General features: G+C 39.9%; 1 protein-coding gene across 1 annotated transcript in view; it reads right to left on the bottom strand.

Moving 5' to 3' along the window:
• Positions 1-25,256, bottom strand: part of Cpne8 (copine 8) — a 176,550-nt gene that overhangs the window by 125,931 nt on the left and 25,363 nt on the right. Inside the window, exons 2-4 of the mRNA XM_055627230.1 lie at positions 19,685-19,725; positions 18,989-19,035; positions 1,227-1,330 (exon numbers count right to left, since the gene is read on the bottom strand). Of these exons, the coding sequence (XP_055483205.1) occupies positions 1,227-1,330; positions 18,989-19,035; positions 19,685-19,725 (192 nt within the window). The remainder of the gene's footprint in view (positions 1-1,226; positions 1,331-18,988; positions 19,036-19,684; positions 19,726-25,256) is intronic.

Below are 25,256 nucleotides of genomic sequence, written 5' to 3'. Positions count from 1 at the left end.
GACTGGTTTTAGGATATAATCAAAGAGGAAAAGTTGAGGTGGTGTCATGATTCTGTGAGAGAAGAAGAGTTTGAGAAGCAGGTGCTGTAAGCTCTGAGCAAGGGGAGCAGTGAGCCTCCTTCAAACGGTTTTCACTAGGTGTTAAGTAACAACAGCACAGCCTCCATGGCCAAGGGTGGGCAGAAGCCATTGTTGTGTTGTGCTTTCATCTCTCATTGCCCTCATTTGATTATTTGGAAAGAGGCTTAGGGGAAATAAAAGCCTAATGTGAATATCACAAAATTTGCTTGCTAAATCTGATGAAAATCCAGCACCCTTGAAAGAAAGCATTACAGATTATTTTGTTACACTTATTTCAGAGTAAAATAAAAACAAGTACTAGCAGGAAAGAACTTTTTGTTAGGAGGAAATAAGATAGTGTCATCTTTTGCTGTTAAAAAGTACTCATAGGTATTGAGAGGATAGTATGATTTTTTTCAATGATTTGAGCAAGCATTAACCTTTTAAAATACTTTTGATATTCATACGTATTCATTTTTTTATATATAAGGCAAACAGTACATTTATATTACACAGAGCTTCTTAAATACAAATACACATATTTTTCTGCCTCCACATTTCCTTGTACCCATTTCCAGACCCTGTAGAACAAGGACTCATTTATAGCTGATGACACCTTTAGTAAAAAAAAAAAAAAAAATGGCACCATGTTTTCTGTTGACAGGGAGCTGAACTTAGCAATAGTACTTTAATATGCTTGGTTTGGTGTCAAAATTAGAAAAATATATAATACCAAAAAAAAAAGAATGCTAGCTCTGTCACCCTTGGCCTTAAAAGCATGAAGTCTCAAGGGAAGCCATCAAGGGACAGAGATACAGTGCTAGGCTAGCAAACCATGAGTATTAGCAAGCCATTGCCATCAGCCATTAAGCAGACGTGTTCCTTATAGTACTCTAACGTTGAAGAAGCCCACTGGGTACAGGTAGGTTTGAAAGCCCAGCATGACTAAGCTGTCCATTCACCTATTCAAATCATATTTCAAAACAGTAGAATAAAAGAGCTGTGATCAGTAGATCAGTACTGTGCCTCAGTCTCTGGATAAATAGAATAGAGCTGCCTTTGTGTGGGACAGCAAGGTACTCTGGGCCATCTACACAATCCAGACTGTGCTACTCAAGCAGTATTTAAAAACCACATTTGTAACGTCCTGTTTTAGTAGAACTTACAAGTCAAAGCGAAGATTCTCTCTTTCTTCAAAGAAATAGTCCAGAATAAACTTTCTTACAAAATCAGGATTCAAAGTATTATCAATCACTTCAGTTCTTCCAAACTAGAGACAGAAATAGAAAGGCACAGAGGTTAAAAACAAACCATACATGGTGACTCGCTTCAAAGTACAGTACTAAGTGTCAATTTTCCTTTAAAAAATGAGTAACGGACACCCGGTTGACTTGATCAAATACATTTCCAGAGAAAAAGGCCTGAAGATCAAACCATCACTCCAAGTTGCTCAGGGAAGGAAGCATGGGTTCACTCTAAACTCAGCTACCCTGTGTAGGACACGTTGCTGTGAGAGTACATCACCCTCCTTTTTGCTAGCTTGCAAACCAAATTCCTTTCCAACTGAAAGATTCCATGTATACAATAAATTTATTTTTGAATGAAGCACTTTGTAAAAATTCAGACAGATAACATGTATTCTTAATTAGTGGGGCCAAATACCAGCCTCAACTTTTATAGGAAACAGCACTTCACACACTAAGGCCTATTACACATGTGTTAGGCAGAAACTCTTGTAATTATTCTGCACTTGGAGCTCAAACATTACTTAATTTCCTTTAGATCAACATGTTCAAGGACACACGCCAATCTTGTATGTTTCTAAAAAAATGCAAATTCTTCAGGTTAGAAAACATATGTTTCTCCATTTTGAGGAAGTGGAAATCAGAGAACAATTTGGACTTTTCTCCTCTACATGCGAAAGAAAGCCATTAGACAGTCAGCACAAATACACACATCACAACTGCTTTTGCCCTCAGTGAATAGTCTTCACCTCCAACTGTCATTTTAATGAGGGGATTTTAACCTTAGCTGTGAATTCATTATGCAATCAAGCAGGCAGGCTGTCTCGCTGGAGAACCTGATTTATTAAGGTTCCAGGAAGTATTATCTTTTCAATAGAAAAATGAAGAATCAAGCTCATCCATTCAATTTGAAGGCCAGAGGCTTCCTCGAGCTTTATATTAAAATGATTTTAAAAAATAATTATGACAAAGTATTTATTTGAGTTATGGGCAACTAATTGTTCTCTCACAAAGATAATTTGCCCACTGTACAACACTTTATGTCATGGACCAATATCACACGGACAAACTGTAGTCCACGGTTACTGTTTGTATGTGAAGTGTGTCCTTGCAAGAGGCTCATACACTTAAAGGTTGAGCTCCAGCTTGTGGAACCATTTTGAAAGGTTCTAGAAAACTCAGGAGGTGAACCTAGTGGACAAACTGAGTCACTAGAGTTGGGACCTTGGAGATATTTATTCCCAGTCCCTTCCTTTCTTCCTGTGACCCTTTTATCTGTTTGCTGCCTGCCATGCGAACTACTTGCCCCTCAGGATTTCCCACAATCCTCTTTAGGTAGCTTACATGAGGAATTCTAGTCACAGTGACTATGCCAGAGAACAGGGCTCTTGCTGTGACTAAGCTTAATACAGGGTGCTTAGACGTTTGAAGCAGGTTTGTGAGAGGAACATGGAAGAGTTTGGAGAGATTTGCCAGAGAAGCTCTAGAGTATCAGTTCTGAGCTTGTAGGTCATAGGAGTCTCCTAAGACCATCAGCAATATCAGACATTTTCTTCACAATTCATAACAGTAGGAACATTGCGGTAATGAGGTAGCAACAAAAGTAATTTTATGGTAAAGGTGAGCACAAAATAAGGAACTGTAATAAAGGGTCACTGCATTAGAGAGGTTGAGAACCTCTGCTCTAGAGCATTGTAAACAGAGCTTAGTGGACGGTTCGGAAGACCAGCATACTGATAGAAATGAGGACAGTAAAGGTTGCTGTCTGGCACGGAACTTGCAGAGATCTACTGTTCATAAGGGTCTAGACACATGTGAGAACTACAAGTGGAAACTGGACTAGAGCCATTCCTGTTACATTATAAAAATTAAAAAAAAGAAAAATGATCTAAGTTTTGTCCATGCCGTAAATGAGGCTGAATTCCAAAATAATGGGCTAATTGATTCGGTGGATGAAATTCCTCGACAGCACACATTTGTGCTATGGCGTGGGTTTTGATGGCTTATTTAAAGCCAGGTTTATAGGGAGAGCCAAGAGTGAAAAGAGTAAGGCAAAGCGATTTGGAAGAGCCCTCTGATCAGGAAAGGAGCAAACTGGAAGTGAAGATCATGCAGAGTAGGGTTTCTAAGGAGAGAAGCACCGTTAAGAAGATGCCATGCAGTCAGGTGTGATCTATCACACCTTTAATTCCAGCACCCAGGAGGCAGAGAGAATGGCAGATCTCTGCAAGCCAGCCAGAACTACAAAGTGAGACCCTATCTCAAAAATAAAAAAAAAAAAAAACAACAAACAAAAATCCCAAACAAACAAAGCCTCTCACTTAGCGCAAACACAACAGGAATGATGCCCTGAAAGCCGCTCAGGCTCACTGTAGGCTCCATGTTATACAATTGTAAATGCACTTGAAACGAGTTTGCTTGAGAAGAGAAAATCTACCGGGTACACTGTTCCTACACAGCCATCTATGGATGGCCTCTGTGTTGAGAAGCAGCTGTAGCCATGGTCCAAGAGAATCTGGACCCTCACCGCTTCTAACTCCTGAACCCAAAACAGCTTCCAAACCCAAGTGGAAAGCCTTGAGCTATGAAGGCATCCCGCTCAAACAGAATTCCACCTTTGTCCATACTCCCCAACACCTATCCCTCGTTTAACTTCAACCCAAATCTGTCCTGAGAAGAAAACTGAAAGATAAGAGTGAAATGTCCTAGCAGAGGTTCTATTGAATTGCTGGCTCACAATCCCTCAGTTCAGTAGCCACTAGCACCCTTACTGGTATGTTTCTTGTGAGCAGCAGTGGAGGCTGAGTATATTCTGCTACCTCTACTGAAGATTAATGTCCAACTATTAAAATTTTGGCATTACCAAATTGAAGTGGAAGTTTTTTGGTTTCTTTGGAAACTCAGTTGTGTCATGTGTCTACGTTTTTTGTTTTGGTCCCAAGTGTTGGAATGTGGGAATGTTTTTTCCCCCTGTGAAAAGACATGTGATGTTTGTCAGCTGAAAACTACCTCGTGAGGGGCGTGGTTTTTGTGAGCTGCAAAACATTCTTGTGTGGGCTCTGAGAAGGAATAAAAGAAGCACACAGACAGTGAGGCAACGCTCTGATATCCTGATGACTGAGTTTGGTAATCCCCAAAGAATCCATCTACCCTTACCAGGAAGAAGAAGCTAAAAGAGGTCCACAGCCCCTTCCCCTACTAATCTCCTTCCTGAGGTCAGGGTGTGGGAAAGGAGGCAGAGATGTTTAAGACCGTTAAATAAAGTAGGTGTCTGAAAAATCTAAGCCTACAGCTAACCATCTATAAATCGTGATTATATCTGTCTCAATGTGTCTTCAGACACATGGCCCTGACATTGCTTGGGGGGATGACAGCCATGGCCTTCACGATGCTAAATTCAGTGTCAGAGGCCCTCACCTCATTTGGCCTCTCTGCCTATCTGACATAGCCTATCACTCTATCCTTCCCAAAGCATACTTTTCCAGCTTTTTGCCTTCATGATTAGCTACACTTTCCTTGTATCTAACATCCTTAGGCATTCAATTCCATCTTTACAGAACACACATCTAGGCTCTCATCTCCCAGTATGCACTCTTCTGCTAGGTAGTGTCATCCATCCTTGTATTCACACGTGTCCTCTCCAAAACTCAAGTATTGTCTTGTGATGATATAAGGGTCATAAACTTTCCTCCCCTGAAAATGGGATTAAGGCCCATCACTTACCCACTTCCACCTTCTACCATGTTAAACAACAACAACAAAAACACTACCAAGATCCTCATTAAAAGGCACTTTGATCTTGAATTTCCCAGCGTCCAGTGAGAAAATAAACTTCAGTATTTTATAAGTTACACTGCCTCTGGCATTCTTTCATAGCATTACAAAAGAGACTAAGACTGTCCATGTGACTTTATGACTCAACCTACTTGACAGTGACCTCTAAGTCTATGTGACCAGCCCAAGTCACCTTAGTGCAGACTCATGCATACAGCTGTTTTCTTGAGTTTCGCATCTGGTAGTCTTACAGGCTCTTCAACATCATCATCCAGTAATAGAACATTACCCATGCCCTCTCTAATCCTGGCATTTTGCCCTACCTGCTGCCAATCAGTGATTTTATACTGCACTATCCAAACATAAAGGGAAGCTACTTATACCATTAACTTCCTGTTTAACCTACCAATGCCTCTTCATCACTACTCCCTAAATTATCAATTTTAACTTCAAAACATAGTCTCACAATGGTCTGCTTGATAATTCCCGATTACCAATTTAAATTCAAGATTATTGTCTTACTGTGAACTATCTCAGGGGTTTTCAACGCCTATCTCTGTCTCTCCTTCTGTTTTCACTGCAAATTACCCCATATCCAACAATCAGAATCATGCTTAAATAATATAAATATCATGCCTTTTCAGCAGACTGAAAGACCTAATGGCTTCACAGAGCACATCAGAAAAACTCTTTTTGGTCTATGGGACTTGGCTTCTCTCAATGATAATTACTCCATTTTTAGATTTATTCTATTTCATTATTTTACTTTATTTATTTGTCTCTCTGAGCCTGGTCACCTCAGTATGTTTTTAGTTCTGTTTATTTTCCTGCTATTTTCATTTTTCTTTACAACCCAATAAAATTCCATTGTGTGTCCACATTTTCATTATCCATTCACCAACTTATGGATATTTGGACTGGTTTCCTTTCCTGGCTCCTATAACAGAGTATTAATGAACACTGATGAGCAAGTGCCCATGCGGGAGAATGCAGAGCCCTCTAAGTATGTTACAGATGCTTCCTACAGCAGATCTATCTTTACATTTTTGAGAACCTCCGTGTGGCGTCCAGAAGTACTGCATAAGTTTACACTCTCATCAATAAAAATAAGGGTTTCCTTTCCCCCAAATTCTTGATAGCATTATAGTTTGGTTTTTGATAATTGCCATTCTGACTGGTGTGAGACACCACTTCAAAGCTGTTTTCATTTGAATTTCCCATATAATTGAGGATGTTGAATGTTGAATGATATTTGCTAGCCATTTGTATTTTTTCTTTCAAATACTGGTTGGTAAGTTTCATGGTGCATTTATTGACTACATTATTTTCTTTTCTATAAATCCTGCTTTTAAACAAGGTTTATCTATTCATGTATTTTATATACTTGAACTCTCTGTCTTCATGAACATCAGGAGGAGGAGTCAGATCCCATTATAGACAGTTGTGAGTCACCATGTGGTTGCTGGGAATTGAACTCAGGGCCTCTGGAATAACATTCAAGTGCTCTTAACCACTGAGCCATCTCTCCAGCCCCTGTTTGTTTTCTTGATGGTCAGTGTTTTTAGTTCTTTGTCTATTCGACATATTAATCCCTAGTTAGATGAACAGTTGGCAAAGATTTTTCTCCTATCCTAAGGGCTGTCTCCTCACTAACTAACAGTTTCTTCTGATATATAGAAGCTGTATAATTTCATGAGGTCCCATTTGTTGATTATTGATCATATTCAGAAAGTCCTTTTCAGTAACTATATCTACTTAAATTCCTCAAAAAGTTTCAGGCTTTCAGGTCTCATGCAGATGTCATTGATGCAGCTGGAGTTGATTTTGTACAGAGTTAGAGGTAATAATCTAGTTTCATTCCAATTTTTAGATATCCAGTTTTCCCAGCACCATTTGTTGATATTACTGTATTGTTTCCAATGAGCTATTTTGTGCATCTTGATCAAAAATCAGGTGGCTATAGTTGTGAGACAGATCACAACAGGGTGAATATACGTATGAACTCAGAGATATGTGACAGCATGCACAAGACCTGCTCAGGTTCAAACAAGACAAAACTCCTAGCTCTGAGAAGGGAAAGTGGAGACAAAGCCCCATCCTTTACTAAGGAGAGAGAGCAAATGAGTTTGAGTGACTAGAGAGATGAGGGAGTCTTGGAGGGAAAAAAATCTTATGTGAACATCAGGATGCATACACCTTTTCATAACTACCTATGAAACAATGTGATATATACACAAGTAACATTATATGGACCCAGATTATATTTGAGAATATGCATCATACAATATGTATATGCATGTAATGACAATGAGTGGAAAAGGAGTTTGAAAGAGAATGAGAAGGGGTACGTGGGAAGGTTTGAAAGGGAGGAGTAGTGTGTTGTAATTAAAATATAATTTAAAATAAAGAATGTAAAGCCTGTTTAAAATAATCTGTGGTACAGTAAATATATACAAGTATGCCTTGTTCAGCCTTTCCCCATGATACAGCATTAGTTTTTACCATCTAATAATTAAGAAACTGTTCTTTTTATCAACTGAAAATTCTTTCAGTTATTTAAATTAAATTGAAAACCAGATTTTATAAGAATAAAACATCATTCTTCTAAAACTTGAAGCAATAAATAAGAGACAATTCAGTCAAGTTTTGAAATTTTTCCTTTGTTTGGTGCTTATGTTAATAGAATAAGGACCTACTTTTTCTATTTAGAAATAAGTGTTGCAGAAAATGGTGGAAAGGAAATACTTTTTCTTGACTTTTAAATCAACTAATTATTAAAGTGCTTCAGGGGAGAAGTACTAGACATAATATTCAGCATCTCCTTTCTTTTGACATCAGATATATCTGTTATGTTCTGAGAGGAATGTTTTCAGGGTGCAGTGGGGTCCAGTGAGTAACAGTGACACAATAGAAAATTCACCAGAACGAGTCCACATCTTAAGTCAACTATTATGTGACAGGAAACATTTATTCTTACTGAACTGCAGAGGACAGACTATCAGACAGGAGAACTAATAAGCTCTGCCGGGCAGACAGACAATTAGAATAGACCAGTCAGATGCATTCGGCGAGAAAATTCCACTTAGAGCTATAAACCTTTAGGCAGCATGGGAGAATAGAAGATGTTGAATACACACAAACACACACACATACACACATATGCATGCACACACATGGGAATGCACACTCCCATGCACACACACACACATGCATGCACACACACGCATATACTCATGTAAGCATACATATGTGCTCTCTCTCTCTCTCTTTCTCTTTCTCTCTCTGTCTCTCTCAGCTTACATCCTTATTCTCTTAAATGTAAACCTCCAGCCTCATCAGAGAGTGCATGTCCCTCTTCCTTTGAGGGAAAGAGACAAAGAAGGGTCATACAGCTCGTTTCCCCACACACTTAAAAAACAAATCAACAGTCTGAAGTTCATTTATTTCTGAGGTGACAAGTGAGAAAGCTGAGCCTTTATTCGGAACTTCCACTGTTACTGATTAGTGAGGTGTGGCTATAAAGGTGCAAAAGGAGAAGCCATGTGACTTCCTTGTAATAATCTTGCTAAAATCAATGTTTTACATATGGGACTGTTCTGATTTTTAGAAATTTATCTGAAGTGTTAGGCATTAAAAAAAAATTGACCATTATATCTCTTTAAATTTCATACATAAAATACAGAAGAGACTAAACTCCATCAACTTTCAAGTTCCATTATTTTAAAAGTTTATCCAAAACACTGTTTTTAAAGTAAATATTTTTTTAAAAAAATAAAAATATTTCATAGGGTTGCTTTCCACATTTTTTTATTTCTAGATATCAATACTAGGATTAGTTAGTATCATAATTTAACACCTACAGAAAAACAACTGACTGATTTACATGGGGTTCTTAGTAGAGAGTACAAGTTGTGTTTATGACATATCAGGTAGATATTAACTTATATATGATACATGTTTTTCAATGAATTATGAATTCTGAAGTTTATATGATTGGACTATCCAACCAACAGAATCACTAGTCAAATAAGCTGTCTTTTTTTTCTTCCTCCTAAATACAGTGTTTTGGGAAATGTTATTCAAAACAAAATCAGCATAAATGAGATTACTTAAATATGCCAGTAATTTTAAAATATATCATTGTAAAAGAGGTGGTTATCTAAATTGAATTGATGATAATTTTGAAAACTATGCAGTCTGGAGAGGCAGAGCAAAATGGTCATTAAGATCCTACAGGATTCATTCCCTACAAACACAGAAGGGTTTGTGTGTTCACGTACCAAACTATCTTCCCATGAGCTAATAACACCAGATGAGAAGGTACAGCGCCTGGTTTTAGGGTATGGAATAGAAAAGATTCAGAAGAGATGGAGACGGTAAGAAGGAAAGAGCTGGCTGGTGTCTTCCCTTCCATAATTCTAAAGAGCAAAAAGCAAGATGCAGGACTTGAAGGAAGGAGAGTGACTTACATGCTGTCCATGAAATTTACGCTGAGCATCAGGCTCACCGTTCTGAAGTCTACGCCAAGTAAGGCACCACCTCCTCTCTCCATCCCTCTGATAGTGTTCACAGACTGACTAAGTGAACCTCCTCACCTGATAACTGGCTTCCTCCACCCGCGTCCCCACCCCCACTCCCTTGTCAACAAAGAGAGCAGTGAGAATTCAGTGCTGGGATCACTATAGTGAGAAGCAACAGTGAGCTCCATATCCAGGCCAGAACTGGCAGGTGGAGCCTCCAAGCCTGCCGCAGAGTCCGTCCGGAACCTGTACGCTGATTGGTCAGACTCAAGTTCCGGCACATACCACTGCCAATTCTACAGTGGGTTTGTGGCACAATTCCCTACCCAAACTGCTCAGGTCCAGATGCTGCAAGATTCAGATATGACCCAGTTTTATATTAGTCTTGAGGGCAAAGGCCTGTCTTCATCATGCCTCCCCAGCCTCAGGTCATTGCAGCCATCCTCAAGAGGGGTAACGGCAGAGTTCTGCATTAAGAGCACCAGGCTGACATCTAAATGTCCTAGTGAGACACACTCACATTTTGTCCTATATTACTATAGCTGCGTGCTGAGACTACATAGGTCCTTGCAGCTATGGAATTAGGGTATGACCCAGTTTGCTGTCCACTCTGGAGGACAAGAAGCAGGCTTCTCCACACCACTTCAAAATCACAAGGCTACTCACTCGCTGTAGGGCAGGGTACCAGCACAGGCTTTTGCTTAGACCCATAACAGGCCACGGAAGCCTAAAAATGAGTAGAGCCATTCACTGGCCAGTGTCCACAGTTGGGACCTTTGGAAGAGGACCAGAACCAAGGAGAGATGTCACTCCAGTCCACCAGGCTTCTCTTCTGGCTCTACTTTGTGGCTACAGTGATCCAGGGTAATAAATCTACCTCAGCATTAGACATTCGATAGCAGAATGGGCCTTGGTCAAACCTGATGCCACATAGTACTCAGTGGGCTATTTTCCAGGCTGTGGCACACTTCGGTGAATTTGTGGCTGGAAGTGTGGCATAGAATTCTGCAGCTGATCCATCCACGGTGATACCACCACTATCTGGACAATTAGTTATTACTGCAACCCTGAAACTTTATAAGGCATAAAGTACAAGGTCGACTCTACACCCAAGGAGATGCTCAGAGCATCAGACTACGCTTTTTAGGTTCTACCCTAACAAGCTAATATACAGTGAGTGACAGCCAACCACAGATCTGGGGTTAGTCTGAGCTTCGTTCATCCTGTAGTGCGAAAGTAATCATCACTCTGGCTTGCTGCAAACCTAGACTTGAGCCACAACTTGAAGTCTCCGAAAAAGTAAGCAGAAAGTGAAATGCTTACATTTGTAGAAAAACAGGCACAGACAGTGCCAGACTACAATGCCTGGAATAAAACCTTAATTCTTCTTTGAGCAGAAAATACAACCCCCTTGCAAGAGTCAAGAATTTTTAGGGAAATCATGACATCACCTAACAGTTAAAATAAGATGAAAGAAACCAATGAAACAATACCTGTATGGGCAAAGGCTTCAAGAATTTAATCAGCTATTCTAAGGAAACTCAGCATGGGTCAAGGCATAACAATGAAACAATTCAATCCACCAACAAAGAAACCTGGGAGAGGGAAGAAATTAAAAGAAAAAAAAAATCTTCAAAATTACTGAGCTGAAAAATAGATGGAGTGAAAGGAAAACTGTAATAGAAAGATACTGATAGTACAGATTAAACAGAGAGAATTAGTGAATTCAAAGGTAAGCTATTGGAAAATACAGAAAGGGATAAAGAGAAAAAGAGAAGGAGGAGGAATTAACAAAAGTATGGGAACAGGGGGACAGCATCACAAAGTAGATATTCTGGGAATTGGGGTTCCAGAGAGACAGGAGCGTGGGAAAGAGAAAGAAGAGTTTTCAAAGAGATGTTAACAGAACTCTTTCCAAACCAACAGAGAGATGTAAATATCCAGGTGACAGAACATCAAAGGCTGTCACATTTAATTCACTAGCCTACCTTTGGGGACCTTGTGGAGGAGGTCAGGTCTTTGGGAGCATGTCCATTATGGGAGTATTGGGGGCCCTCTCTTGCCACCATGAAGGCATGAAGGGAACAGGCTTTCTGTGCCAGACTTTCTTGTCCCATGTACCACGTGACACAAAGAAACAAGGCTATATAACCACAGAAGGAAACCTCAGAAACCATGGGTTAAAGTACCCACACGTCCCGTCTGATATATTTTCCACGTTGACAGAATGCCAACACACAATTTAAAATACCTCCATCACTATACAAGATAGCAGAAGACAAGGATACAAAGAGTGGCGTATACAATTACAAATTCTTTTAAAATTTGGAGTACATCTTTCCAGGCCCTTCCGGCTTTACAGGTTTCTGTGGGATAATCAAGTGTTACCTAAAAAGGCTTCCTGCATAAGGGACTTGAGCTTTCTCCCTTTAAGATTTCAATACCCCCCCCCCTCTATATGTATGTATGTGTTTCTGTATTGTATTTATATACTTGGAGTTAGTATGTCAGTTGAGTTTTTCTTTTTTTCTTTGTGTGTTTGTTGTTTTGTTGTTGAAGTCACTTTTCTTCTTTCAGCAGGGGCATTCGCTATGTCTGGGATGGGGCCAATTCGCAGTAGAGTTGCCATCTTGGCATCCTCTGTTTTTCCGGTTTAGGGATGTACCCTCTCTATTTAGGTATTCTGCTTCTCTCTACAGTCTGGCACAGACTAAGCAACTGCTGGGTTCTGGGCTTCTCTATACCGGAGAAAGCAGCTGCTCTCTCGCTTCACATTGAATCTTGGGAACATACTCAACTGTGCAATTTAAATGTTTAAGAGTAATTCATCAACACATTTGTTCTAAGGAAATAAACTCTAACTCACAGAATTTAGCAGCATCTTCCAGGTCTCTGTTGGTGTGCAGTCATTTGGGAGATCCCTTTACTCTGTCCGTTGCACTGTTATGGCATTTCTATAACTTAGAACATTTTTGTATGATTTATGGGTTGGAAAGTATTAAAAAGTCCATTTTTCTAAGAGTTTTTCATGATTTATCAACATTAGGTAAAATATGTTGAAGAAAAGTTAGCTATAATAGTGTCAGATACCATTTAAATTTGGGGTTTCAACTACAATTTGTTTTAAGATGATCTTCTATTTATCTCAACTATTTTGCTTCTTATCTTAGCCCATCTTTCCCTGTTATCTAAATGTGATGCATCTCAGAACATGAGCTCATAGTAAGCTAATGCTTTTGATAAATCACCCTTAATTTAGATAAAGTACAACAGCTCTATGAGTGAGGTGAAGCTGATATCCAGGTCAGTAAACTTGGTTCTACAGATAAACCAAAGTTGCTGAGAAAAGTAATTACCTTGAGGTACAAACACTGCATTTAAAAATTATACCCACCATTCCATCTACACAGTACTCACTAAATGCTGGTGAGATTAATTAATGGCTAACTATTTGTGAGTTTGTTAAGAAAGGACCTATATTTTCTAAGTCTGATCTGAAATAGCTAGATAAATATTTCTTGTCTGGATAAAACAGTGTTGGACACTTAATATGTACTTGGAAGAATTGATACAATTATTTGTTTGAATGCCCTAACAATGTGAAATCACAGACGTACGGGCGTATCAGTATGGAGAACACATTCTCCCCAGTGAATGAGAACAGCCCTCACTGGATGGCTCTCACCTCCAGCTGCCTCCATGCCTCTGCACAGTCCTCAGAAACTCGGCCTCTTGTGACAAACTCTAACGTTGCTAAGGTCTTTGTTACAGCACTCCACTGTACTGCCCCACACTTGCTTCTAGATGAAAATATTTCAAGAGTCTAGGACCATTGCTGTGACCATCCAGACCCTGCACTGTTTTCAAAACAAACCTTCCTTTATTGGCATGGCCCAGGAGGCAGCTGTTACTTCAAGACGAGGCCCTCCTCACACGTATTCTTCCTCTTCTATGTATTAAAGCGTAGAAATCAAAAGGAACATTTCAAATTTGCTCCCAGAGGAGTAAAGAGCAACAGTATTAGGCCGAATCACCCAAGATTGCCTAACCACAATCATTTTTTCCCTTATAAAAATGGCAACTGTATGTGGGTTTGACATAAATGCATCATTTTTCTTCATGTAAGCATTGCCTGTACGTCAGTGTAGCCTCAGACTGCATTAGCTTTTAGCAGCTGTGTAACGCCACACTTTCTGATTGGATTCCAGGCCAATTAAACCCCGTAGATCATTTCCTACCAATTTCTAGGCAAGCACCAAGAACAGGATTTTATACTCTAGAAAGTTATTACCTGCTACTAGGTAGTTCTTTCTTGTTACTGCTTTTGTTTGTTTGTTTTTAGAAAAGTTGTCTTCCCTCTTACAATCCCAGTGTGTCCTTAACTGTGCAACATTTCTATGCCAGATATTGCTACTAGCAACTGATATTCCATCACTGGAATAACTGTAGGAGCTGAAATCATCATTCCTCGTGACACACACGCAGAGAGTCGGCAAGAATCCAGGCACCTGTCTTCAGGCACTGCATTACCCTGGGAAATGCAAGGGACATAGCTCTCTTTTTCTCAAGCTAAGGAAACTGGCTTTCTTAAGAATTGTTGTGGAGGTCAACTATCAAACAGCGTTTAATTGTTGTTGTTCCAGTTCCTTTAGGTGCTAAGTGCTACACCATGCTTACTGCCTATGTCTGTGCTTTCTCCCTGTCCCTCCATTTCACTCTCTCGTTAGTACTGTCAGCTCATTTCAAACTAACTTGAAAGCGCCTTCTCCTTGCTGTCTAGAGTTGAGTGGAGCTCAGGTGTTGGACACCTTATGGCCATCGGGCCGTGCTGAGTGGGAGGCTTTGAAGAGGAAATATTATCTACTGCTCGCCTAACAAAGTAATGGCACATCCAGGGGAACAGACTCCTGAGACAGAAAGTGGCTTACTGAGGTAAGGATGCTTCTGTGAGTTCCTTCCCAGTCCCATCTGGGCACAGTGCTCTTCTGCCCTTCTGCCTTCCACTGAGATGATAAGGTCTCACAAGGCATGTGCCCCTCAACGCCAATACTAAACTTCACATCTTCCAAAATGGGGAGAGGCAAAGACATTCCCCATGGTATATCCAAACTTTGGTGTTCTTTTTTAGAAAAACAAGCAAGCTAAGATAAGCAGTGCTTTTCAACCTTTACCCATGCTTCCACCTGGGCCCTGCTTCTCAGTGTCTTCTCAATTTCTCTTTGGTGTTTCGTATCGCCTTTTGAATGTGGTTTACTATAACCACCATTTTCTATGTTCTCAAAGTCGAACAAGGGAACAGCAGAACATTCTATTATACCTCAGCATTTTATCATAATAATACACCACCTTTCCTAAATAGCAAGCCTCGGCTTCCTATATGACTTTGGATTTGTTGTTTGGGGTCTTTTTAGTATCAAGCTTCAAAAGGTAATTATAACCTACCCCCAACAACATGAAATTTCTTCACCTTTACAGAGTCAAAATGTAATAGCTAGAATTGGATAGGAATTGTGCATGCAGGAGTAATCTAAGGGTAGCAGTCCCAGACAGCCATAGTTGAAAGTGCCACCCTAGATGCACAAACAAGCGCCACTGGTCATGTCGCTTCTCCATTTGTACCTCTACTTCCTGGTACAATGATTATACTAACTAACACCTCTTAAGTTTGTTGTCAAAATTTAATTAGCCAATGAATGAAAATGGCTTCAGACAGCCATTATCCATTGGTTATGGCAAAAGAGATGCAAATTATTAAAAAAAAATCACTTCACTGATAGGGCAATGTTAACCAAGGGAACTTTTGAGTTTGGTTTACTAACATCCAACAAAAAAACTTTGGTGCTGTTCTGAGCATTTTATACCATCATTCTTCAAATTCCCTTTATCTAATGAATTTTCTGACTGTGGCATCATTTTGAATTTGCACTGGCTAAGTGTCTGATTCTTTATGTACCTTGGTTTCCTTATTGGTTACTGAAGCACAGCACTCTTCGGCCCTGCACAGCCTGGCACCCACATATTCTCTCAAGAGTTTTCTATTGCATAGAGCAGGCTAAGGAAAAGGGGAGCCCAGAACATATGACAGGAAATTGCATGGGCTTTTAGAGAGATCAAATGCATAACCAAATAAAAGAACAAATGAGGAAGAGATAGAGAGAGGGGCATGGAGCTAGACTTGAGAAGCATTGCAACAAGGAAAACAAAAGACGACCTGTGAGCTAAGGAGATGGTAAAAACTTTTTGTGCAAGTGACAGGAACCTAGTGCAAGTCCTCAGAAAACACAGAGCAACACATGGCCACATACCTATAGCCCCAGAACTTTGGAGCAAAGAGGTAGGTTCTGGGAGTTCACTAGCCAGCAAGCTTCTGGCACAGTCAGATCGATAAAGTATATCCAATATCCTCTGGTGGCCTCCTTATGCATAGGCACACATGTTTACACACACACACACACACACACACACACACACACACATAATGCATACACGCAGGATGTTAATTAAAAAAAGGTAGTGAAAGTTGGTAAGTTGGTTGTAAAAGAGAAAATACACCTCTGATTAACTGATTAGATAATGAAGCTCCAGAAAATAAATTAGGACAATTGAAAAAAAATGTTGTTAGCCATAGTTATAGAAAATATAAAGCAGGCATGGGAAAATGGCAGTGACTTGACATTTAAATATGACTAGTTTTGAGGTGACTTTGAAAAACCAATGTGACCAATGGTGGCCATTCCCATTCAAACCACCATAAAGTCACTGAAAGTGTGTGTTGAAGGTTGTAGCCCTCTCCCAACCTTTAATACATGGAAATGAGGTGAAGAGCTCTGAATTACTTTGCATTTCTGCCAAAGGATATTGCTTCAGCCAAGAAGGTCATGGACTCAAATTTCTGCAACTATAAAACTAAACATTTGTATTACTACGATGATTACCTCAAACACCCATTTGTCACAGCAACAGGATGTTGGCTGACATAGGACAGGAAGTTGAGTCATCTTTGCTGCTGTTGTATGCTAACAATTTGGGCAAGCCAATAGAACTCACGGGAGACAGTCAGAAGAGTCTGATGGAACAAGTTAGAAAAAGCCTGAAATTCTGTAAGCAGAGCTATAAAGTTCAGTGCAGAGTTGAGCTGAATGTAGCTAGGAACATGGACAGTACCAATCTGATGGTGGGGTTTCAGATGGAAACCAGAACTCCACTGGGAAATGGAGTAAAGGCCTTGCTTCTTATACTATGCCAACTAATTTGAGGCTTTTTGTCCATGTTACAAGACTTCTTGGTGCTTCGAAATTGATGATAATGGACTTGTTTGTTGACAAAGAAAATTCCAAGACAACAAAACACTTAGTTCTCAGCATGAGCATCACTGGCTGCTTTTAGTCAAATATAAGGAAAAAAAATTGAGATCAGAGTAAAGAAAGCAGCAAGACTGGGAAATTCCGCAGCTTGTCTAGACAAAGTGGCACATGTACAATTCAGCTAAGTGAGGTTAGCAGAGAAAAGAAGGAAACAAATTCCCAGTATACATACAGAAGAGGATAGACACACTGTGAGCACCTCAGCTCCCACCAATCACAGCTACAAAAGTGCAAAGGTGAACACTTATGTCAAAAGAGATGGCTCTTGGGGTTTCTACTCACTCAGTACCAACTAGAGAATCATTTCCCCAAGTTCAGCTATCCAAATTGTACAGTCTGAGTGGGACCAGGCAGCTTAAACTGTAAGTAAACTTCAATGTCCACTATATGATACTGTTTTTCATGTGTAGGCAGAATATAAGACTTGAAAGGGAGTCATGAATGTTCCCAGGCAGATTTCAAAGGCATACCTGGCTAGCTGGGTCAGAATCCTAGCATGCAACCCCTGAGAGGTGAGTGCATGGAGCTGAGGTTTCCATAAAGACTAGAAGGCAGGAATGCAGAGCTTTGGGGGAATACTGTAGGCAACAAGCAAAGCCAGCACAAGGGGCTGGTCCTATGGACTGCAGCCAAGAAGACCATAGAGCGTGGGGCACCCCAGCCCTTAAAGTCCATATCTGGTGTCCGAGTGCTACAGATGCTGACATAAGATATTAAGGATTCTTCCCTACTGCATTTTATTCTTGCATTGATCTAATTCCTTTCTATGGCTTGAATTCTCTCCATTTTGGTATCACTATGCCTGGGATATGCACAACTCTTTGTCTTTAGAGGACTCACCCTTTGGTTTGCCTGTGTCTTCCAAGCAAGCAACATAGAAATAATTAACGTTTTATGACTCTTATAGGTGGAGTAAATGTGAATTCTCAATAGCCATGACATTTTGGGGGACAGGGGCTGAATACTATAAGCTCATTATTACCCAGAAACCCATGCATTAAAGATTTGATTTTGAAAGTGTTACTGCTGAGAAGATGTGAAGTCTGGAGAGAGACACTGAAGTCTCTGGAGATGTGACCTTCAATGGGCAGCAGCTCCAGCCACTCCCTGCTTTCCTTAACCTCCCAGCAATGGGAAAAATTGATCTCCCACTATGTGTTACCTCAAAGCAAGAGAGCTAACCAAGCATAGACCAAACTTCTAAAAAACTATAACCCCAAAGAAACTCTTTTTCTTTATAAATAAGTTGTATTGGGTTTTTGTTACAGTAATGAAAATCTCACTAAACACACATACGAGAAACTGCTGTTCAGCATCACACTGATGGTCCATCATCACCAATAGTTACAATATTTGAGATGTTCTTATGTCAGTCGTGTATAAAAAACATTTTTTTTCCCTCAACTGCCTTCCTCACCGTTGAGACCATCGATAAGGCAACTAATGAATGCATTCTGTGACAGCAAGTAGGAAAGTTGCCCCAGGGAAGTCTGACCCCATTAAAATGATCTGCTGCCTTTCTGAGAACACCAGCAATGGCCAGGAAGTGAAAGGTACCATCCCCAACTGTTTCCTTAAATGTACAGATGCTCTAGAAAATAAGATAATTGAAACCTTTCATCTGCTTCGCTTTTGTTCATTAATGCATCTTTATGTGAGGAAATTGATTTCCTGTTTTATTTCCAAACAAAAAGTTACTTACCAACAAAAAGAAGAAGAGGAAGAAGAAAAGCAGGTGATATTTGACAATAAGTGCCCACCCCCTTTCTAATCCTTTGGGCTTGCATTTTATGAAACCTCAACCGTTGACTTCTAAAAGTGAGATCAACTCTACAAACACAATGTACAGAAGGAATCAAGCCAACTGGGCAAGTCTAGGGTCTACAATACTGCATGAGAAGCTCAGGAGTAAAAGTTCAGTAAAATCAAACAATAAGAAATTCAGCTGAAAACAGGTAAACTTCTTCAGGAAATAACCCATGCTTTATCTTCTGTACAGTGATTTTGATGTCATGGTGTCTCTTACCTCTCTCCATTCTTTATTTCCAACTGCTTGTATATATAAGACACAAACTACAAAAGATGAAAAAACATACACATATGTAAATGTCTAGTATAAATGTACATGATTTCTATCTCAACTATCCAAAAGTTACATAAACAGAAAAAGCTTAATTCCAGAAGGAAATCAGATGGATTATTAAAATTTCAAAGAATCAGAATGTAAGCCATCTCAACCTTCAGCATTTAATATGAATACATTTCAGCATACAGGGAATATTGCCATTGGTTGATAATGCATTTACATTACAGAATAGGTTTGCTATATTTTGAAACCATACATACTTCAATAATTTCAAATATCGGAGTTTTAACAGGTGTGTAAAACATTTTCAAGACACTTAAATTGCTCAGAGAAACCTCAGAAGTGACAAGCTGAGGCCAACAATCCCTACACTTACATCAGCAACCCATTCTCACTGTAAACAGGTGAGGTGTTCTATTAATCGGTAGTCTAAAAAGTGGAGATTAAGGACTTTACAGAATGATGATGAGCAAAGAAGAATCTTATCACTTGTCAAATGAAGCACAAACATTTAATTTTACTACAAATGTCAATGTCTTTTTTCATTAAAAAAAACAAACAAGCATACAAATAGAAATAGTGAGTTTTACACAACTTTTGCAAGACTAAGTAAAATGAACAGACTATTTCACTTACTTGGATCAGACTTAGAAAATGTGTCTCTATCAAGAAGATTTCTGTTAAATAAAACAGAGAATGCTAGTTAATTACAAAACCAAACACTTAGATTTAGGTAACTGCACAAAACGTACATATGCGACCACATACTCAGAACTAGACGTGAACTCCCTGAAGTCTCTCGTTTACCCACACTGGTTATCAGTGGACTAGAAGTGGCGTGATTCCTTTCCTCGTCCTGCCTTACAGTTGACCAGTGATACAGCTCTTCACGCTGTGGAACTGGAATGTCTGTGCGGATGTCACGGCTTCAGGTTTCCTTTGAAGTCACCACTGAGACCCGGCTGGTGCCTGGCCACTTCCCAAACTGAAATGTGAGTCAGTGAACTAAGACAAACTCAGGGATCCAGAACATGTGACCATCTGGGCCTACAGACCAGCATGCGGTAGGAAGCCCTTCTACTGACTCTTGTTTTGTCAGCCCTGAAGGGTTGTTGGGGACAATCTTTTAGTCTGGAAATTTCTGATCAACACATAGATCCTGTTTAAGCAATCTTTCTAATAGGGGAAAATATCAAACAACTAGACAAAATGAATACAACTACTGATTTAAATTTTTTTTGCATATACGTTCACATTTATAACAGAAAAATAAATGTAAAACCAGAAAATGGGCATTGTGGTATCCTGTTATCTTCAACAGCAGCAAGAAAATCATATACACTATTCTCAAAAATAATATTTCATTATCATTAGAAGATTAAGTTCAGACGCTGGGGCCTTGGCTCAGGCAGTAAGTGTTTACTACACACTCCTGAAGACCTGAGGTCACACAGGTCAAAGGCCAGGTGGTGTAGCATGTGCCTATATGCCCAGCCCAGCAACAACAGAGACAGGTGGGTCCCCCAAGTTCCACAGCAAGATAGTTTTGCTAAATCAACAAGCCCCTGGTTCTGTGAAAAGGCCTGTGTCCAAAAGGTCAAAAAAAAAAAAAAAAATGGAGGAAGATATATCACTGTTGACCTCTCTGGCTTACACACAAAATCACATACAGGCATGGGCACCTACACACACACACGCACACATGTCAAAATGTAAGAGTTGAGTTCAGTATTCTATGACTAATAAGGCAGGCAAGTACTAGAAATGTTACAATTCATACCCTTCTCAAATTGATAACTTTAAGATGTATCCTTTTCTTTAAAACTAGGATATCACCCCCTGTTCAAAGGCAGCCCATTGGCTGCTCAGTTTCCAAGTGGATGCCATAGTAAGGGGGTTGGGGGCTGTCTCTGACATGAACTCAATAGCCTCTTCTTTGATCACCTCCCCCAGGGGTGTGCAGCCTTGCCAGGACACAGAGGAAGATGATTCAGCCAGCCTTGATGAGACCTGATAAGCTAGGCTCAGATAGAAGGGGAGGAGGTCCTCCCCTATCAGGGGACTGGGGGGATTTGGGGGGGGGGGGGGGCGGGGGGGGGAGGCAAGGGGGCTGCAGCGGGAATACAAACAATAAATTGTAATAAACAAATATATAAATAAAATTAAATATTTTTAAAAAACAGGATATCAATGGTGATAATCTGACTGTCCTAAAGCTCAAATTTTTACTTCAGATCCAGCCTCCCCCCCTTTTGAATTAGCTATTTGCAATAGCAAACATTTCTTCGTTTATCACTAAGAATGAAAACTCTGATCTAGCTGTTTCGCTCCCCCACCTCACCCCCAGGCTGCTGCTCTTGAACCCTGTCTGTGCTGTCATCACTATCTGAGCCATCCTTTTGTCGGCACCAGTCCGACGTTCCCTCTTATTTTAATTCTCAAAAGCTACCACTTCCACTGTAGCCATCACTCAAAAAATAAAGACAGTCCACTGAGCTGTGCTGCACAGCGGGGCCAACTGAGGCCACACCTTGAAGGACCCCTAGGAGCAAAACAGCGGACATGTTTGTATTTGAAATGAAGTCAGACTTTAAAAGGTCTGTGCTACACTGAAATCAAATGAAAACAACCCTCTCTTTCTCTTAGGCAGACGCCTAGACTCCAGCAGTAGTTGACAAACAGTAATTCAAAACATTTCCATTTGAGGAGGCACTATGACACTCCATCTGCAAAGTAGTTTTCCACTTAGTAATAACTCCCTGGCTCTCCCCGTGGCTCCTACTTTTGCCCGTTAAGATTCTACAGCACTGATAACTTAGCTCTTTCTTTCAGAGTTCATGAAAACAGGAGAGTACAAGGCAGTGTGCCAAATACATATTTTAAAGACCCTAATGTAATTCCAGTGCATTGCTCACATAAGACTATCTGCAATCTTTACTTAAAATATATATAAAATAAAGATTTTTTTTTTTAAATCAGCAGGAAGGGTAAAATCCCATAACTTCTATAATGTGAACTTGACAACTGAGATTTAATTTTCTAATTCTTCCAAAATATAAATTGTTCTCTACCAGGGTCATACGAGTAGAATACAACAGAGATCATCTGACTTTGAGTTCCTGCAAGGCTATTGTGCTCACACATTTTGAAAGTTCAGAAAAGACAAATATTTTTTATTATGTATAGAAAGCAAGTGCTCAACAATTGCCAGACTGCACCCCCACTCTAAACCTGCTCCAGATAGGTACAAAATATCGCACTTGACACACACTTTATTAAAAAGAAAGTCCACTCGTTTTAATTAATATATGGAAGTAGAAAAGATCAGATTGAGTGAGGTAGCCCAGACCCAGAAAGACAAAGTTTCATGTTCTTTTTAATTAAAGGCTCCTGACTCCAAATCTTCAGATGTGAACACATCTCCTGGAGTAACTGCAGAAACCAGGAAAGTAAATTGAAACCATTGACAAAGTTGGCAGTCGGGAAGCACTAGAACAGAAATGACAGGGTACAAAGACTTTCACTGGGGGGAATGGAAAATGGGGATCTCTATTAGGGAGGGCAAGTGGAGATAAAGATAAAAGGAGGCTGAAGGGCAAAGCAACAGTAAATATGTCTGATAAAGTCACAGGGGATCATTAATTATCTACATAAAAGGAAAACCTGTAGTACAGAGAAGTCTGTGTATCAATACACATATATGGTTTAGATGAAATGTATCATCTGAGTTGAAAATGCTTCTTCCTAAAACCAAAAACCATGTAACAAAAACCCCAACAGCAGCCATAAGAAGTCCTCTTTTGAGTTGTTGGTCAGTATTGTTGAAGAGACTCCACTGACCATTGCTATTTTCCTTGGTCCCACCCTATCACCCCAGCTAGAAAGTAAACCCTATTATTGAAGACACCATGCACTTCAGAAACAGAGCCCAGAGCCCACTGAGCTGGAACTGACTTGAATGCCTCTTCCATGAAGATATAATGGCAGCAGAAGACACCATGCCACCTTCCAATCAAGGGAAGCAACCAATACTCCTATCTGGCTATGATGCATATGAACCATAACAATGACCAGAATAGCTCGATAAACTCATGAGTACAGTGGGGGCACACATATGTTGGTGGTAACCAACAGCTCTCTAATTGGACTTAAGGCCTATTTAACAAGAGGAAAATCACTGAAAACCTAGCCAACTACCTGGAGTCAGTGAAGTCGCAGAGCTTGGAGAACCTTCAACCATGGTTTACTAAACTAGCATAATCTCTAACTACATATAAGTATTTGTCCTTATAGCCACAGATAACCTCATCAAAAATTTTCTTTGCAACTAACAGAGATCATTACAGAGAAGCATAGCCAACCCCAAGCAGAGCTGTGGAGCCCAGCTATTCTCGATGGATACATCTACAAAACAACTCTTACACCTCCAGCTCAGGAACACTGAAGAAGAGAGACTGGAGGATGTAAGAGCTGGAGAACCAGGGAGGCTCCTGTGAGATTCTGTAATGTCAGAGGCTCTTAAAGCCTCACCAACCTCACTGCCAGAACATGAGCTGAACAAGCTCAACAACAGTACTGGAAGGGGAAAGACTGGAAGGGGAAAGCCCAGGAGGCATCATCCCTGCACAAAGAACTGCAGACAACTAAGAAATTCTGAGAGAGAAACATAGTCTTCCCCGCCAGGGAAAAGCATACGAAATGGCCATTCGGTACCAAACAGTCAGCCTAGGAAACACACATACAAGTAGCAGTAGACATGCTGAGTAGGTCATATTCAGGAATATGTGTATGTGTGTGTTATATACTGCATTTATAGTTCATATACATGCACATACGTATTATATGTAACTATACATGTGTATATATGCATGTTACAACAGTTAATAAAGAAAGACGCCATGGATTTGAAAGAGTACAGAGGGATTTAAGGGAGCATTGGAGGGAGGGAAAGAAACTGGGGAAATGATATAATTATACCATAATCCCAAAAATAAAAGAAATAATTTTTAAAAGTCATTTTATAAATAAGAAAATTCAGTGGAAGCCCAGAAAAAGTAAGTGAATAAACAAGACAGACAACTCCAATAAGAAACAGCCTCATGATGCCAACTCTCTTGACTCCAGTCCCCTGTTCTTTATGGAGAGCGGGGTAGGGGGGCACTGTCTGGAGAATTCCAGAACAAACAACTTATTTTCTCAGAAGTGTTAGGAATGTTCAACTTGAGCCAAATAGTATAAAACAAAGTAAGTTCCCACCAGAATGCTAATATGAAAGGCTTTGCTTACAGAAGAGAGAAACTTAGCAAGAGGTCAAAGTAGACTGCATTTGTCACATAGAAGCACCTTTGTTTCCTGTGCAAGGCGCTTCACACACACACGTACACACATGGACACACTCACACACATGCACACATACCAGGCATACACATACATCCATGAATACACAAACACACATGAACACACACACCACTCAGGCACATATACACATACACACACATGCACACACACATATATGCACACATACACACACATGCACACACACATATATTTGCAAACACACACACACATGCACAAATGTATATGTACACATACATACACGCACATACATATGCACACAAGAACACACACATTCATACACACAAGCACACATACACACACACATACATATACACATCAGCACACACCCTGCCAGATCTGAGATGAGAAGGCTGCTTTCTCCCACGGGTTGTCCCTAGAAGAAGAAAAATTCATGCCAATCGTTTTATGATGTTGAAATGCAGCATTAGGCTAAAACGGCTGAATGTCCTGTCTCCCTTCTGGAAAATTAGATACAGTCAAAACAAGGGGGAGGGCAAATTCTTGAAGAACAATCTAGAAAAATAGTGTGCAGTAGAAATATTGCCTGAAAAACTGTGCAGCAGCTCAGTGGTAGAGCACTTCTCTAGCATGTAAGGCCCTGGGTTTCACCCCCAACACTGCAAGTCTTTACATTACATAGTCAAGTAATATTCATGCATAGATTCATGTTACCTACAGAACACTGATATTTTATGTTTATATAAATGCACTTTTAAAATGTGTGTATGTTTGAGCCTGAAGAAATACCTAGTGTAAATTGCACGTGAGACTTACTCTAACGATCTCTCTTCTTTAAGTTTCAGTTAAAATGATGGTTGAAAGAGGATGACTAAATAGCACAGCTAACCCT

Source organism: Psammomys obesus, unplaced genomic scaffold (genome assembly GCF_907164565.1).
Source record: "Psammomys obesus unplaced genomic scaffold, mPsaObe1.curated_primary_1811, whole genome shotgun sequence".
Classification (NCBI taxonomy): Eukaryota; Metazoa; Chordata; class Mammalia; order Rodentia; family Muridae; genus Psammomys; species Psammomys obesus.
The sequence above is the reverse complement of the archived record's forward strand: the minus strand, read 5'-3'. Positions and strand labels throughout refer to the sequence as shown.